Genomic DNA, 15,481 nt, shown 5'->3' with positions numbered 1-15,481 from the left:
ACTGGGGAGATGGCTCAGTCAGTGAAGCGTTAGGACCTGAGTAAAATCTCCACGTAAAAAGCCACGTGTGGCTTACTTGCTTGTAATTCCAGCTGCTGCGAGATTGGAGGCAGATATAGGGGATCCCTGGAGCTTGCTAGCCAGCTGGTGAAGGTCCAGGACAATAAGAGACCTTGTCTCAAAAAGGTAGACAGCCCCTAAGTACAGACGCCCAAGGTTGCCCTCTGACCTCAGGACTCAGGGAGGTTCCCACCGTTGTTCTCCTGGTCCTGATGACCACACATTCACGTTCAAGGCAGTTCCTCGCAACAAGCTTCCGCGGGTGACGTGAGCCCACTTTCTGGTGGGGAGAGGGTATCACTGACTCTAGATCTCTCGGACCGTTGTAGCAGCCACCCAGTGTTCTCTTCTGCAGGATTCTGAGGAAACCTTTTGTCTTCCTTAACACAGTTAGACCCTACCCTTCATGCTCAGATCCCCGGACTGGATGCCCTGACCACATTACAAAAGGCTGTGAGTGAAAAATTCAGGCAAGAGCTACTGGGTAAGACCAAGTCCTAAACACTTGGATGGCAGCTGTGGGAGGAAGGACCCTGGCCTCTCATCCTAGAACTTTTGGAGAGGACTTACACTATTTGGTGGTTGTCAGGGAACCAAGGCAGAAAGGAAAGATCTACCTAGGACATGGGCTGCAGGCACTAGGGTAGGAGCCCTGGGATGTGGACAAAAATGAGAGTCAGGGGCCTGGCCTCTTGTGCTGCTCCAAGAAAGAGGTGGTGTATTCCTAAGCACCTATGTAGTACCCAGAGCTCTGGTTTTTCCATTCAGCCTTCTGTTATAGGAGATATTTGGCGTTGGCTGCATGTTTGGTCCCATGGTACTGGGGCGGAGTGGGTAGAACTGTGGGGGTTTCCCCAGGTGCCTTGAAGATATTATCTCACTTAACTCTCACAACAATCAATGTTATTATTATTTCATTTCACAGGGCAATGCGCAGCACACAGAACTTCAGTGACCGTCTGAGGACCACACAGCTAGTGGCAAGTAGCATCTCAGAGACGTAAGCCCAGGCAGCCTAGCTCTAGCAGCTGAGCTGAGCTAGAACCAATAGCTCCTGTATAGCCCAAGGAAAAAGTTAAAATGTAAAAAGATATTTAAATTGAAAAAAAGTCGAAATAATTATTTAACTAACAATAAATCAGGGCAGGGCATGGTGGTACATGCCTTTAATCCCAGCACTGAGGAGGCAGAGACAGGAGGATCTCTGTGAGTATGCTGTTAGCCTGGTCTACAGAGCAAGCTCCAGAACAGCCAGGACTACATAGACAGACCCTTTCCCAAAAAAATCTAAATAAATAAAACAAGTAAATAAACGAATAGAAACCAGGAACACCTTAAGTAGTCAATACTGGTAAATTGACAACTTGTTTCTGTGATGAGATTTTGTTCTGTCAGCCAGGCTAGTTTGGGATTCTTGGGCTCACATGATCATCCCGCCTCAGCCTACTGCGCAGCTGGGAAGACGGGTGTGTGCTGCTGTGTCCAGCGAGTAGTTAGAGTCCTGAACCACAGAGGTGGAGCTTCTCATGCAATGACCTTAATTTTCTTCACGTGGTTTCTACGGTACCAGCTTTATCGTCCTTGTGATGGCATCTTCTGAAGGAAGAAAGCGAGGCTTCTGGGAGGTGAGTACATTGCTCGCCTTCTAGTGACTAATGACTGAAGTGGTACAGTTGACTCTGAGGTCATGTGTCCAGCCGTGTGATCGACTCTTAGAAGCCATTAAAAGATATATTTTTTTTTCAAGAGCAGAAGAGATGGCTGGAGATATGGCTCAGTAGTTGAGAGCATGTATTGCTCTTGCAGAGGACCTGCGTCTGATTCCCAGCACTCACCACTCACATTGCCCTATAACTCTAGGGGCTCCTGCACTCTCTTCTGACATCCATGGGCACCTGCACTCATAGGCACATACCCCCCCCAATTTAAATATAAAATAAACATTTTAAAGGTATTTTCCCAGGCAATTTCACTTGATGAAAGAAATGAAAAGGAAAGGAATGAAAAGAAAAACAAAAGTTATAACCACAGTGCATGAAATTGTCTGCGGCATCTAAGAGCAAACTCTGCACAACAGGAGGCATATTCCCAGAAGTCACAGGAATCTGGATATGGGCAGTACTTGTGAGCACTTGGAGAGGGCAGGGAGCCAGGGTCGATGTTTTTTTTCAAGGTCTGCACCTCCTACAGTAAGTGTTTTAATTATTCTCTTCTTGGGAAGAGGAGCTTTTCAAAATGTTTAAAAAGCAATCAAGAAAACAGGAAGCTACAGTGCCCTGGCCTTGAAGGAGCTGGCATTCAGGCTGTCTAGCCAGAGACCTGCCACCCTCTGCCATGTCTGGTGGCCTTCAGTGTGCATAGCCCCGCTCCCTGAGCACAATCTTAGGGGAGGGAGTCTTGTCACTTTAAGAGTCGCCATAATAGGACAAAACTCATTAGACATCCATGTAGTCAGTACACAGTGGGATGTTTGTTAAAGAGCCACTAATAGACAAGCTGCATTAAAGTCCCCCCACAACTGTAATGAGAAACACACATCAAGCACCTTTGTTATGGTACCTCAAGCTATACCCTAATATTCTAAATGTTTTACTCACCTACCCTGCCCCCAGTTTTTGGTTCTCTTTTTCAACTTTGGTTTTCCGAGACAAGGTTTCAAGCAGCCCAGGCTGTTTTGAACTTGATAACAGAGGTTGACCATGAACTACTTGCTGGTGGTCCTCCTGCCTCTACCTCCCAAGTACTGGGATTACAGGCGTGCACCATCACACCAAGTTTGTGCAGTGCAGGGAATTGAACTCAGAGATTCAGCCATGCTAGGAAAGCTCTCTGCCAACTCAAGTCACATCCTCAACCCTCATTTTTTTGTTCTCTTAGTGAAATTAAATACTGGCAACATGCTGGCTCTCTTCGCTGGGGTTCCATCCACTCTTGGCCCTTCTCTGCCTACCTCTGGATCTGGGATGTGACTTTGACTGTATCTGCATGTTCTCTTGTTTGTTGGCTTTTGGGTAGGCTTGGGCACTAGGGAGGTGCTGGGGGGGGGATCCCAGGGACTTTCCTCTGTTCCTGTATGCTCTGGAGCTGCCTCTGCAGCAGCTGCACCTCCTCCCAGCTCTTCCAGGATATCCCAAGGTCTATTCTTTCCTCCTCTCACCCCCTTCTGATGTCACAGTCAGGTGATGGCACAGTCCTTGCCAACTTCCTTTCCCTCATCCTTCTCTATAGGAGTCCCACTTTCCTTCTTCCATACATCCAGGCCAGACAGTGGGGTCCGGTTTCTCAGCTGAACCCTACACAGATAGATTCTGATGCTCCTTATGAATTTCAGCTAAGAGCACCAAGGGTTAGATATCTACAGTTATCTAGATGGTGAAAAGCGGAACAGAACTCCAGACCTGGTGTCTGGTTGCAAAAGACCCTTCTCATGTCATCTAATGTTGGTATCTTGCAAGTGGTGCATGCCCTTTGAAATCAATGGCAAATGTCGGACACCGAAGTAGCCCAGGGTCCAGCTATCACTGGCGGGGAGAGAGTTTCTTGTCCCTAAACTGGATATGTGCTTTTTCTCTCCTCTTTTCCTAAGTGCTCTATGGGAGGAGATAGATTTCCACATCAGGGAGGTTGCAGTTTTAGGGTCCTGGGGGCTGTGCGGTTAGACCTGATTGCCAAGGCCCCTTGAGCTCCCACAACCTACAAGGGAGAGCTGCCTTGATGCCAGGAGGCAGCTGCTTGTTCAGGGGGCAGGTGTGCAGATGTAGAAGCCAGGTGTGGTGGCATACGGTTGTAATTCTAGCTCGGGCTACACAGCGAGGTCCTATCTTAATAATCCAAAACAGTTAAATGAACATAATAAATGAAATGATCACAAAAGGCATTTGTGAGATGAGGCTGAGGGACCCTGGGCAGCTCACATCAGACCTGGCTGGGGGAGTGGGGGGCATCTTCTCCATGATGCTGGGGCCACCAATATTCAGAACACATTCCTGGAGACCCTGTGTCTGAACTGGGACTCTGCTTTGTCAGTGCATGAATGCAGCCACCTTTTTGGAGAGATCTTGAAGTAAAATGAATTCAACATGAAAAAGCCTTTTAGGCGTGGTTATGGCTCAGTAGGGAGAGGGCTCATCTAGCATATGCAAGACTCTGGGTTCAGTCCCTAGCCAAAGCCTGGTTATTGGTTCCTACTTGAATGTGTATAAATGTTTCTCTTAGATGCTCATAGAATTACAAAGCGAGCGGGGAAAGGCATGACTACTTTGCTTGCTTAACTTATGATGTGTTTAACTGGGCTGCTAATAAATGATTTAGCCAAAAAAAATTACCCTGTGACTTCAAAGAGTCCAGATAAGCCTGTGTTCTGACACAGAAATGATTTCACGACTTGTAGATAAAAGGCCTGGAGGAGTCTGCTGACCTGGAACGCAATGAGGCGACTCCCTCCAGAGCAAAGACCTGGGGTGATTCCACACTGTGGAAAGTCCTGGATTCTCGTTCACTGTGGACTCTGCTAGTGCCATTTATTAAGACAAACAACATCCCAAATTTTTCTCCTCAGAGTGGCCATGATGAACACAAGGTATAGAATTTGTGGAAAGAAAATGTTTTGTTTCCTGTCCTTTTTTTTTTCTCTGTGAACTGTTACTGGATCTGGAGGTCTTATGACCTCTCTGAAAACATCACAAAAGGTTTTTGTTCCCCTGGGTGTGGATTTTATCTCACTGAGCTGTAGGAATGAACTCTCCCGTGCTTTTCTGAAGTTCCAAGGACTTGTTCCTATACTTCAGGGAAGCTGACAGTCACAGGACAAAGGGTCCAAGGATTGTGTGGTCCTGATGTTGAGGCAGGGGACAGCCCATGGGCCTGTGATTCATTGACCCAGAGCAGGGAAAGGGAAGGAAGGAGGGTCATGGGACTTTGTAAGTATGTGTCTGTGGGGTATGTGTTTATTCTAGCAGTCATATCTGGGTTCCGCACTTAGGGCCTAATGCCTAGATGCCATGAGACTAGATGTCTATCCCTTCTGTGGGGAGTTTTTTAGTGTTTTGTTGACTGCCTAAGAATGGAGAGAAATACATAAGAATGCTCGTGTGTCTGTATGTATATGTATGCATCTGTGATGTGGGATTCCCTTCTGTATGCTGTGAATGTGTTTTGTTACCAGTGGTTAATGAATAAAGCTACGTTGGCCTATGGCAGGGCAGAATAGAGCAAGGCAGGAATTCCAAAAAGAGATAGAGGAGAAAGTAGGTGGAGTCAAGGAGATGCCATGTAGCTGCTAAAGGAGAAAGACACTCCTGAACCTTACCAGTAAATCATGAGCCTCATGGTGAAATACGAAATAATAGGAATGGATTAATTTAAGATGTAAGAGTCAGTTAATAAGAAGCCTGAGCTAATAGGCCAAGCTTTTCTGAAGTGCCAAGGACTTGTTCCTATACAATTTCTGTGTGATTATTTCAGGTATGAGTGGCTGGGAACAAACAAGCAATCTCCACTTACACATTTGTGTATGGTGCATCTAAGTATATATGTTTGTATGTCTCTGTGTCTGCATGTATATATTCACATTCATGTATCTAAATGCAAACATATATGTAAGTAAATGTGTATATGAATATATATGCACGCATATATGCACTTGTATATATGCATATATTGTATATTTGTGTATGTACTTGAATATGCATGTGTATGAATGTCTTGCTGCATCTGTGTATGTGTATATTTGTGTGTATATGTATATTTGTGCACATGTATACATAGGTCTATATGTGTGTAAACACATGCATGACTATATTCATGTCTACATGTATGCAATTCATTCATGCATGTATGTGAATTGTATGCATATGTGTATGTAAATGTGTATATGTGTTTATATAATTTACACGTGTATATGTGTGTATGCATATACATGTGTGTATATAGGGGTATGTATAAACATTTATGTTTGCATGCTTGTGAATAAGTATGTATATACATGTTTGTGCATTTGTGTGTATACATACATGTGGAATATAACGCTGTTTGACCTCCTGCTTTCAGCTCCTTGTACTCTGGGTCTTCATTGTATGGTGGTCATAATGATCCTTACATGGGAGGCAAAGCCCAGAGTTTGGGTTCTCGTTGTCACTGACACCATGCCCTGCCTTTGAGATGGAACTCCTCACAGCACCTGGACGTGATGGACACCCTTGCCTTCTTGAAGGTATCACTCCTTGTAGCCTTCTCCCACTCCCTCTCTGTGGCATTGGCCGGGCGGTGAGGTCCAATAGAAAGACCCATTTGTAGTGGCTCGTCTCCATCCACACTTGTTGACACTCCTTACTTTATAGGTAAAAATCAACCTTCCTTATGCTGATCTCAGTTTCTCACTGTTTCTCTGGAACTCTCCCTGGAATGTAGTGGAACTTTCCAAAGAACTAGTTGAGAAAAGCCCAAGACAGACAGATCCCTCAAGTGACAGTTTGTCTGGTCACTTAGAGGAGGTCTGGGGAGAATGGAGAGGCAGGAGGGAGGCCGTCAGAGGAAGAGTCGGGACCGTGAGATCACTCTGGGTCTGGGGCTGGATCAGAGACTTCAGAGGCTGTAAGAAGTGAAAGGCTAGCTGTGACTAAATACAATGCTTACACTCACAAACGGTGCGACCTCTCTGATCTCAAAGTGTTTATAGGAAATCTGAACAAAACACATCCCATAAATTACGGCATTCTCCCGCCTGTCTCTGTCTCCTCTCCCTGCGTTTCCTCTGATAATAAGGCAGCGGAGTGCTTTTGGCTCTCCCTGCACCGGGTTACCTCATCTGCTTCCGCAGAGGGTGACACTAACCTATCAGTAGCTAAGAAGGACTTAATACAGATTCCTTCCTATCCCTTAAAAACAGCCTCCCAACTGGCCACACTTCCTCCCGATGGAGTGAGGACAGGAGCGGCTGATAAATTGCCTGGATCCACTGGGTGGTCGTTTCCCGATTCTCTTCTGCCAAGGTTGCACTCAGCAGCTTTCCCCGAATTCTGGCAGGGATGTTTGGAGAGAAACAGATCCTTTGATGGCTCCATCAAATATCTCGGGGGCCAGGGGAAAGTGGGCCAAGTTAGTGAAGTTATAATCAGGGCGTTACATTTATCTTGCTTGACACACCAGACCCTGACCAAAAATGTACAGCGCGTGTCCTAGGAAAGTGTACCCCTCTGTACCGCGGGGTTGGGCAATGCGGTCTTCTTAAGGTTCTGCATGTGACTGGAAGCCCGCAACAGAGATGACCATGGTCATGGCCATTGGAGAAGGGGGAGTCATGTGGCTGCTTTAAAGGCCTTGTACCAGCACCATCAAGAGAATTTTCTACAAGATTGGAATGTTTCATTTCTGTGCTGTCTGATTTAGCAGCCATGAATTTATTTGAATCCTTGGATGGAGGCTGGAATGAGTAACTGCATCATGTTTTTTTTTTTTCTGAAGTATTTAAATGAGGGTTTAGAAGGTGGCTCAGGAGGTAAAGGTGTTTGTCAACAAGTCCAACAACCTGAGTTCAATCCCTGAGACCCACATGGTGGAGAGAATTGACTTGTACAAATTGTTCTCTGATGTCCATAAGTGCACATCATGCACAATCCCCCTCCCTCCTCATATATTATATAATAAAGTAATAAAAATGTAAAAAGTGTATAAATAGCCACGTAGAGTGGATGGTTACCTTTCCTGTACAATGATATATTGGTGACAGAGCTGACCAGTTAAGTTTCACAGGGTGTCATCTACAGCTTCCTCGTGAGGGACATTAGCTTGGATACATGAAACCTTGCTCATTGGAAGGAGTGAAGAGGAACTGGGAGACTAAGGACTCAGTCCTTAGCTTTATCCTTGGCTGGTTTCAGGAAGTCCTGGTGAGTCCCCTCCATATCACTGGCAAGGGGGATGTGCCTGGAGCAAGATAATTTACTGAAATATAGTGAAATAATTGTTTCTAAGGGACCTGTTGCCTGCTGGGCTGCCCTGAGCCCCTGAGATGGGTTCTGTCAGTGGACAAGATTACTGGTGGGTCACTGCTGGGCAAGACAAAGCAGAAAGGCTGAATTTTCAGGGCAGCGAGCATTGATTGGTCCCTACAACTCTGCACATGCGTACAGCTCTTCTTTCCTGGCTTCCTTCTCTGGTCACTGAAGCCCAGAAAGAGTTCCTGAACCTTCAGGTAGGACACTCACCTCTGAAGGGAGCCTGGGCTCGGGTGATGAGAAAGAGCTTCTTGCTCTTGCCTGGCCAATCCTTGCGGATGTCATAGCCCAGAGTGTTGCAACGGCCCTTCTTGCAGCTTAGACACAGGCCCTGGCTGAAACTGTCCATGTCGCTGCATTGGAAGCCTGTGCTCTGCAGGCTGCTGTGTCGCAAGGAGTCAATGAAGAGGTGCACCGAGCGCTCATGAGCACATTTGATGGTCTGGGTTATGGCTGAGACACAGGACAAAAAGACAATTAGCACTCTGAGCCCCAAGTGGCCCCAACAAAAAGACTCATGGTTTCAGTCTTAGACAGGTGTGTGTGTGTGTGTGTGTGTGTGTGTGTGTGTGTGTGTATAGCAGGATTGCGGTGTTCTCCCAGACAACAGGGGTCTGTTGCAACAGAAAGCTAAAGAAAGTAGACCTCTGTAGTCACTGAGATCACCCTGCTATGATAACATGGGTTAGACAGTGTTTTTATAGGCACCTGCTGTTCCTAGGTAAAATCCAGATCGCACAGCTCACTTCTGAGGTGTCCTCACATGGTTAGCAAAGACCTAGTGCTGAGGTCTGGACAGAGAGTTTCTTGGATAGGGGCTGTGGGCTTCCTCTCTTCTTACCACAGCCAGGCCCTCCAAGTCTAGGGCCTAATCCCCAAAGCAAAATTTGTAGTGTTTACTATTCTGGGGTAGTGGTGGGTTGGGGGTACAGCAAGATGGCTTGTTAAGGAAAGGGGCTCACTGCCAAACCTCAAGACCTGAATGTGACTAAGATAAAACTCCTATAAGTTGCCTCCACACACAACGCGTACCCAACACACACATAATAAAAGAAATATAATAAAGATAAAAATTAAATTGTGTGTGTGTGAGTATGTGTGTGAGTGTATGCAAGTGTGCATGTGCCACAGTGTGAGTGCTAAAGTGAAGACAACTATCAGGAGCTGACATTCCCCTTCCTCCTTTTCATGGTCTGGGGATCCAATTTAGATCAACAAGCTTGCATGGCAGAGGCCCAGACCCACTGAACCATCTTCCTGGTCCATCAACCTTTTTCTTTCAAGACAAAGTCTCGTATTGTCTGGGCTGGTTTTGAACTCTTGTCTCTCAAGTGCTGAAATTATTCCATGCCTGGTTTTATGCAGAGCAGGTTCCAGGTTTTCCCGTAAGCTCTGCTGGCACTCTGCCTTGGAAGCTACACACCCATCCTCCCACCATGAGATCTGACCTTTTTAAAGAAAACCTTCCAATTTCTAATCTAATCTGTAGCAAATTATTCTTAAGTGAAGTCAGGGAACAACCAGAAGATACAGAAATACCTAAAGCCAGGTCAGGCACAGGGCATCTTGCCTGGAGCCACTTCTTTTAGTGTTTTAAAACTAAATGCAACATTGGTCATCTCGGTCACTCTGCTGCTGGTGTCTGTTAGGAGGGCTATACTGCTGGCTGTCCACGCAACCATTCCCCACGGCTCCCCAGCAGTGCCTGGAGGCAGCTGTTATCAAAAATGAGAAAATAGCCTCAAAGACATTGGCAGGGCTCTGGGAGCTCTCTGGGTGTGGGCGTGGTGCCTGTGTCTGTGTATGGGTGCGGTGGGGTGAGGAGGGTGGGGAGGGTGGAAAGCTGTTATCAAGCTGTCTTCTGCATAGGTGTGGTTGGGGGAAATTCTCCAGAATGGGAGCCCTTTAAACCAAGGGGTGAAGGACTCGGAATTCCTCCTTACCCCCAGTTAGGCAAGCAAGTTGCATTCAATTAGCTATGCCATTTTAAGTTTAGCGTGGAAAAGAAAATGGCAGTGACTGGTCAAAAATGTGTTTACCAGGCAAGTGGTGACCAAACACTCTCCTAGGGTCTGTGCTGAGCTTTGCCAGGAGCAGCTGTAGCTCTGAGAAAGTGTGCGTGAATCAGCTGAGACCTGTGGCTGACCTAAGGAGTGGTGACGCTAGGGAGATGCAAAGACAGATAAGGGGAACTTCCCAGAAGGCTCTGGGTGTAGCGGGAAGCTGGGAATGCAGCCAACTGCAGTAGGGGGAGGCGGCGAGGTGTGCGAAGGTCTTTCGGATACTGGAGAGGTGAGGGTGGTGATGGAATCCCCAGGGCATGCTCAGCCTGGATTTGGATGACACAAATGCCCTCCTGTGACCCTAGAGACTGGAAGCCTCCAGAGGTGGAAAGTTCCAGAAAGGAGAGGAGAACAGGCAGGGCCAGGACTCAGCTCTCAAGGGCAAATGCCCTTTGAGCAGCTTCTGTGTCACTCTGGGCAGGGGTGGGAAGAGATGGCTCCTGATGGTGTTCTTCCACGTGGCCTCCAAGGCCCTCTGAACTGTCACAGGGAGTAGCTGGGGGGACCACCAGGCCCCCAAAAGACCTTTGAGACCCTATAGCAGCGTCTCTAGCCTTGCTGAGATGGTCCTGGAGGCCTCAGAAACAGGCAAAGGCTCTAGGCTTTGACTTTCTGTTCTTACCGTTTAAGCCGTGTTCTGCAATGTGTCTGTAGAGCTCCAGGAAGTGGCAGCCGGGCTGGAAGGTGCCCCCATTGGGGTAGAAGTCATAGTGGGCAATGGGCTGTTTGATGCCCACACTCAGACCCATGTGCTCACGGGTGAAGGTGTGAATGGCATCCACAAATATGGCATCATCTGGAGAAAGACGGTCGCTAGGGGAAGATCCCTCAAACATAGGGCCTGCAGGGTCCAGTCCTGGTAAGAAAACGAAAGCAGGCATAGATCAGCCGCAGAAGACTCTCCTCCCAGCTCTGATATGTTTGCACATTTCTGGGCGAGCAGGAAGACAAGAGCTTGGTGCTTCTCTGGAACCTTCCACTCTAACATTGCTGTAGAGCCACAGTCATTCATGGTGCGGAAAATCACCCAGGCCAGGCATTATTCTAAGGGGAAAGAGGTTTTCAGATCAGGAGGTAACAATCAGGTTATGAGTGAATGCTTGATTTATTTAAGCAAATCAATTTTAAGTGCCTCCCCTGGTAGTTTCTGCAGCATCTGTTTGCATAAAAATGCAGCAGCCCACGGTGCTCATTATACGCAGGTCTGATTCCTTGGGCAAAGGAAGAATTTGTTTGCCTGTGTGTTCTCAGTAGTCTCCTCAAACAAGCTGGCTTCCTACGCTCATGTCATCTGATTGGAAGGTCCAGAACAAGCTAAGGAAGGGATGGAAAGTGTCAACATGTGGGGGCTTAGAAAGCCCCAGGCTCCGAGTGGCAGACATACTTGCAGGAACAAGAATGGCTTGTGGACGACTGCTTGGGGAGAGTACCTATGCAGCACGGCCTCTTCCTCGGATTTGTCTGGAGGACCCTTTGGTGGCAGGCCTCAGCCCCGGCTGCCATCGTTGCTGCAGCCAAGGAGGAATTGACAGTGAGCTGTTAGGTCCCCTGCTCTCCACCCCGCCTGCGGCCTTGGTGCCATCCACATTTCTTTCTTTAGACTGACAGCCAGATGACTAGAGCATAAGGAGCCCTTCTGCTGTTGCCCGTGTGGGTGGCCTGGTTGTAAATGCTGGAATGTGACAAGGCCTGCTGGAATGGGAGGCTGAGGACTCAGGCCTGATAGCGTCTCACTTTGTGGAATTCTTTGTTTTTTTTTTTTTTTCCATTGTGTGTGTGTGTGTGTGCGCGCGCGTGTGCATGCGTATGTGTGGTGTGCATGTTTACATGCGTGTGGGCACCTTTGCAGGTAGGAAGGTGTGCATGTGACACCAGAGACTGATGTCAGGAGTCTACCTTAATTGTTCTTTCACTGTATTCAATAAAGCAGGGTCTCTCAATCCAAGCCTGAGCTCACAGGGCTATGAAGCTTGCCTCGGGGCTCCCCCTCTCTATCTTTACCTTTCAAGGCTGGAATTATGGGTGAGATTCCACACCCATTGGGCATTTATTCATACTCTGGGGATCCCAGCAAATTCCAATCCTCAAATTTGCTTGCAATATTTAAGCCCAAACTTTGGGGAATTTGGACCCCTCTAGCAAAGCTTCTAGAAAGGTAAGGCATTTATGTACATTGGAGGCAGAAGTGTCAGGCTAGATACAGAGCTGGAGGCTGACCTGGGCTACATGAGACAGGTCTCAAAAACAAAAACACAAATAAACAACAAAACCAGTTTGAAGTTTCTTGTTCTAAAATGTAATTGGAATCCTCTTTTGAACCCGTTTGGAACAGCTTTGAGAGTAGTTCCCTGGAAGAAAGGTCATAGGCTTTCCTTTGTTCTGCGTTCCCATGGGATAGCAGCAGTTCCTGACAGAAGACCTGCTGGGGAGTATGTGGTGTCATCTCCTGAACTAAGAGTCATCAACGAACATAGGGAAGCAGATATGTGCTCCCTGCACCTGGCGGCCACAGTCACCTGTGATTCTTCCAATCTTGTGCTTTCCATCCATGGAGCTGCCTGCGAACCCTGAGACATGTGCTCCCAGGCTGTAGCCGATTAGGTGAACTTCGCTTGGAGGAAACTTCACAGATTCCTGCAAGACAGGGCAGGAGGGTTGAAGGAGGGGGTGGTATGAAGCCAAGAGCTTCCACAGGGCCTGCTTCTGCGGGGCACCCATTCGTGCTTGGTGCTGTCCATGAATCAATGCTTTATACTGGGAAGCTGTCACGAAGCTGTCACCTCACTCACTGACTGTCCTCTTTGAGATATCCTGGTGACTGCTGCTTTCTGCCTGCATGGCTGCAGCTGAAAAGTTCCATTGGTGCCCTGCAGAAACTAGGGGTCCCCTTGTCTTCGCCTTTTAAGGCTGTGATTATGGGGGGGATGCCACACTTGTGCAGGGGTGATGGCTCCTAAGTGTGTTTAGATTCCTCAGGATTGGTGTATCCAAACTTTTGTCTTCTCTGAATCATAACGAATGAAGTATAGTTTTAGGCCACACTGGGGCATCCAAACTATGACCCACAGGTTTCAAGAGCATAGATATATTTATTTTGTGTGACATGGTGACAGGACATTGTCATTTACAAAGTTCATAATGGATAACTGTGTACATGAGTGTGTGTGTGTGTGTGTGTGTGTGTGTGTGTGTGTGTGTGTATGGTCAGAGATAACTTGAAGAAGTCAGTTCTCTCTTTCTGCCATGAGGGTCCATTGTTCTCTAATAATGTTTTATGATTTTGTAGTGGACTGCATTCAAGGCTCTCGATATGTCCTAGTCTGCTTTCTGTTGCTTTGATAAAACACTGACCAAAAGCAACTTGGGGAGGGAAGGGTTTTCTTTTACTCTGCAGATTACAGTGCACCATGAGGGGAAGTCAGGGCAGGGACCTGGATGCAGGAACTAAATCAGAAACCATGGAGGAACTCTACTTTCTGGCTTACTCTCCAAGTCTTGCTCAGCCCGCTTTCTTGTACAACTCCGGATCACCTGCCCAGGGATGGCACTGCCCACAGTGGGTTAGGCCTTCCACTTCAATCATTAATGATGATGATGATGTATAAAATGCCCCACAGGCTTATCTACTGGCCACTCTGACAGAGGCATTTTCTCAATTGGGTTCCTCTTCCCAGAGGACCCTAGCTTGTGTCAAGTTGACAGTACACTAACCTGCACACCATGGATGCACGGGGTAGCCTAGGTAGGGATGGGACACTGTTGCTTCAGGATAATGGAGGAGTGGTGGCTGGGGAGGAGGGAGAAGATGCTCAAGGGAGGCCTCATATCTGGCCTCAGACCAGCAAGCTGCATGTCTCCTGGGGCAGCAGGGAGACCTCTCTTTGAGACCCGCTCATCTCCCTTGCTGTCAGAGGAGCAGGCCGGTGGACTTACCTCCAGCCATAGGAGAAGAGCGGCCACCTCTTGGCCTACAACACGGGTGTTGCGGACAGCGATAGCGTAATGTTGGTAAGCCAGGGAGATCCACTCCACCATTCCTACGTTCACGGGTCGAGACTTCAGCACGCCTACTAGCTTCCAGATCCACGTTTCTAGCAAGCCATCCACCTGAGGGTGTGCCACAGGTTGTCAGCCTAGCTGAGAGGGGAGAGGGAGCCCTGTTCCTGGGGTCCCTGAATACACAGTCTCAAGGACAGCACTAGGTCTTCCCTTCCAACAGAAAGGCCTGGGATTCCTCAACCTTGAGCTGAGGACGTTTGAGTTCAGGAGCTCTTGCCCGGCTGTCAGCCCATCTCTAGCTCCGCCCATGTGGTGTAACCCCATCTCCAGCCCCAGAGTTTGAAGACACAGTGTGCCCAGACCTTGCCACATTCTCCCCACCTGAGAATCACTGTCTGAATTTTCCCCCACGGTGGCACTTTCTGAGCCCTAGAACAACGGAAAAGTGTGTGAAAATGAGGTCCTAGAGTTGACTTCTGGAGGTCAGTTCCTCGGTGCCTGGGGTCCCACAAGGTCTGTCCTGCCCTCTTCTCCCTTTGGTGGGATGAACCTGAGACCTAGAGCCCTGCTTTGTGTGCCCCCTGCTTGGGATAACACATGGGGGTGCTCGCTGTGTTCCCAGAGCTGAGTGTTTGTTTGTACCTTGGAGAATAAGTAGAGGTCAGGGAGGAGGGAGGACAGGCAAGAAGGAGGTCACAGCCAAGTCTAGGGCATTCCAGACAGTCTTGTAGGCCTAAAGGGGGTATAAAGGTGTCTGAGGACTGGAGAGATTTAGGAGAGATCAAGGTCAAAGTGCAGGAGGGGAAATGGTAGAGCTCCATCCTCATATCCCACTGAACCCCTATCCCACCCCCATTTAGCCTGCCATCCTTCCAGGGGAACTGAGCTATGCTTATCGAAGTAATGTTTACGGAGAGCCAAATATACCAGCTGAACTACTTTGCATGTACGTTACTTGGCCCCTGTGCCTCCGTTTCTTTGTCAGCAGCATGGGAATGTTGCCTGGTTTCCAGTAGGGTTGTTAAGATCAAAGGAGTGGATGGTGGGTGTGGAATTCTTAGAACAACTCCAGGAGCCCAGGTAAGGTGCAGAAACCCACAGTCTTCCAAGCTCTTGTTGCTATCAGCATTAATGTTTTTAGGTAAACATGTGGTGGTGGTGGTAGTGATTGTAGTGATGGTGATGGTGGAGGTGGTGGTGGTGGTGGTGGTGGAGGAGGTGGAGGTGGTAGTGGAGATGGTGGTGATGGTGATGGTGGAGATGGTGGTGGTGGTGGTGGTGGTGATGGTAGTGATGGTGATGATGGAGGTGGTGGTGGAGGAGGTGGAGGTGGTAGTGGAGATGGTGGTGGTGGTGATGGTAGTT

General features: G+C 48.0%; 1 protein-coding gene across 2 annotated transcripts in view; it reads right to left on the bottom strand.

The window, feature by feature from the left end:
* Nucleotides 1-15,481, bottom strand: part of Lipc (lipase C, hepatic type) — a 133,127-nt gene that overhangs the window by 7,366 nt on the left and 110,280 nt on the right. Inside the window, exons 3-7 of one of the 2 annotated variants that reach the window (XM_005347661.2) lie at nucleotides 14,498-14,545; nucleotides 14,051-14,224; nucleotides 12,634-12,751; nucleotides 10,740-10,973; nucleotides 8,265-8,507 (exon numbers count right to left, since the gene is read on the bottom strand). In XM_005347661.2, the coding sequence (XP_005347718.2) occupies nucleotides 8,265-8,507; nucleotides 10,740-10,973; nucleotides 12,634-12,751; nucleotides 14,051-14,224; nucleotides 14,498-14,545 (817 nt within the window). The remainder of the gene's footprint in view (nucleotides 1-8,264; nucleotides 8,508-10,739; nucleotides 10,974-12,633; nucleotides 12,752-14,050; nucleotides 14,225-14,497; nucleotides 14,546-15,481) is intronic. The other variant, XM_013346367.2, reaches the window with a different exon arrangement.

This window comes from Microtus ochrogaster, chromosome 5, assembly GCF_000317375.1.
Source record: "Microtus ochrogaster isolate Prairie Vole_2 chromosome 5, MicOch1.0, whole genome shotgun sequence".
NCBI classification, from domain to species: Eukaryota; Metazoa; Chordata; class Mammalia; order Rodentia; family Cricetidae; genus Microtus; species Microtus ochrogaster.
Note: the sequence above shows the minus strand (reverse complement) of the source record. Positions and strands in the feature narration are given on the sequence as shown.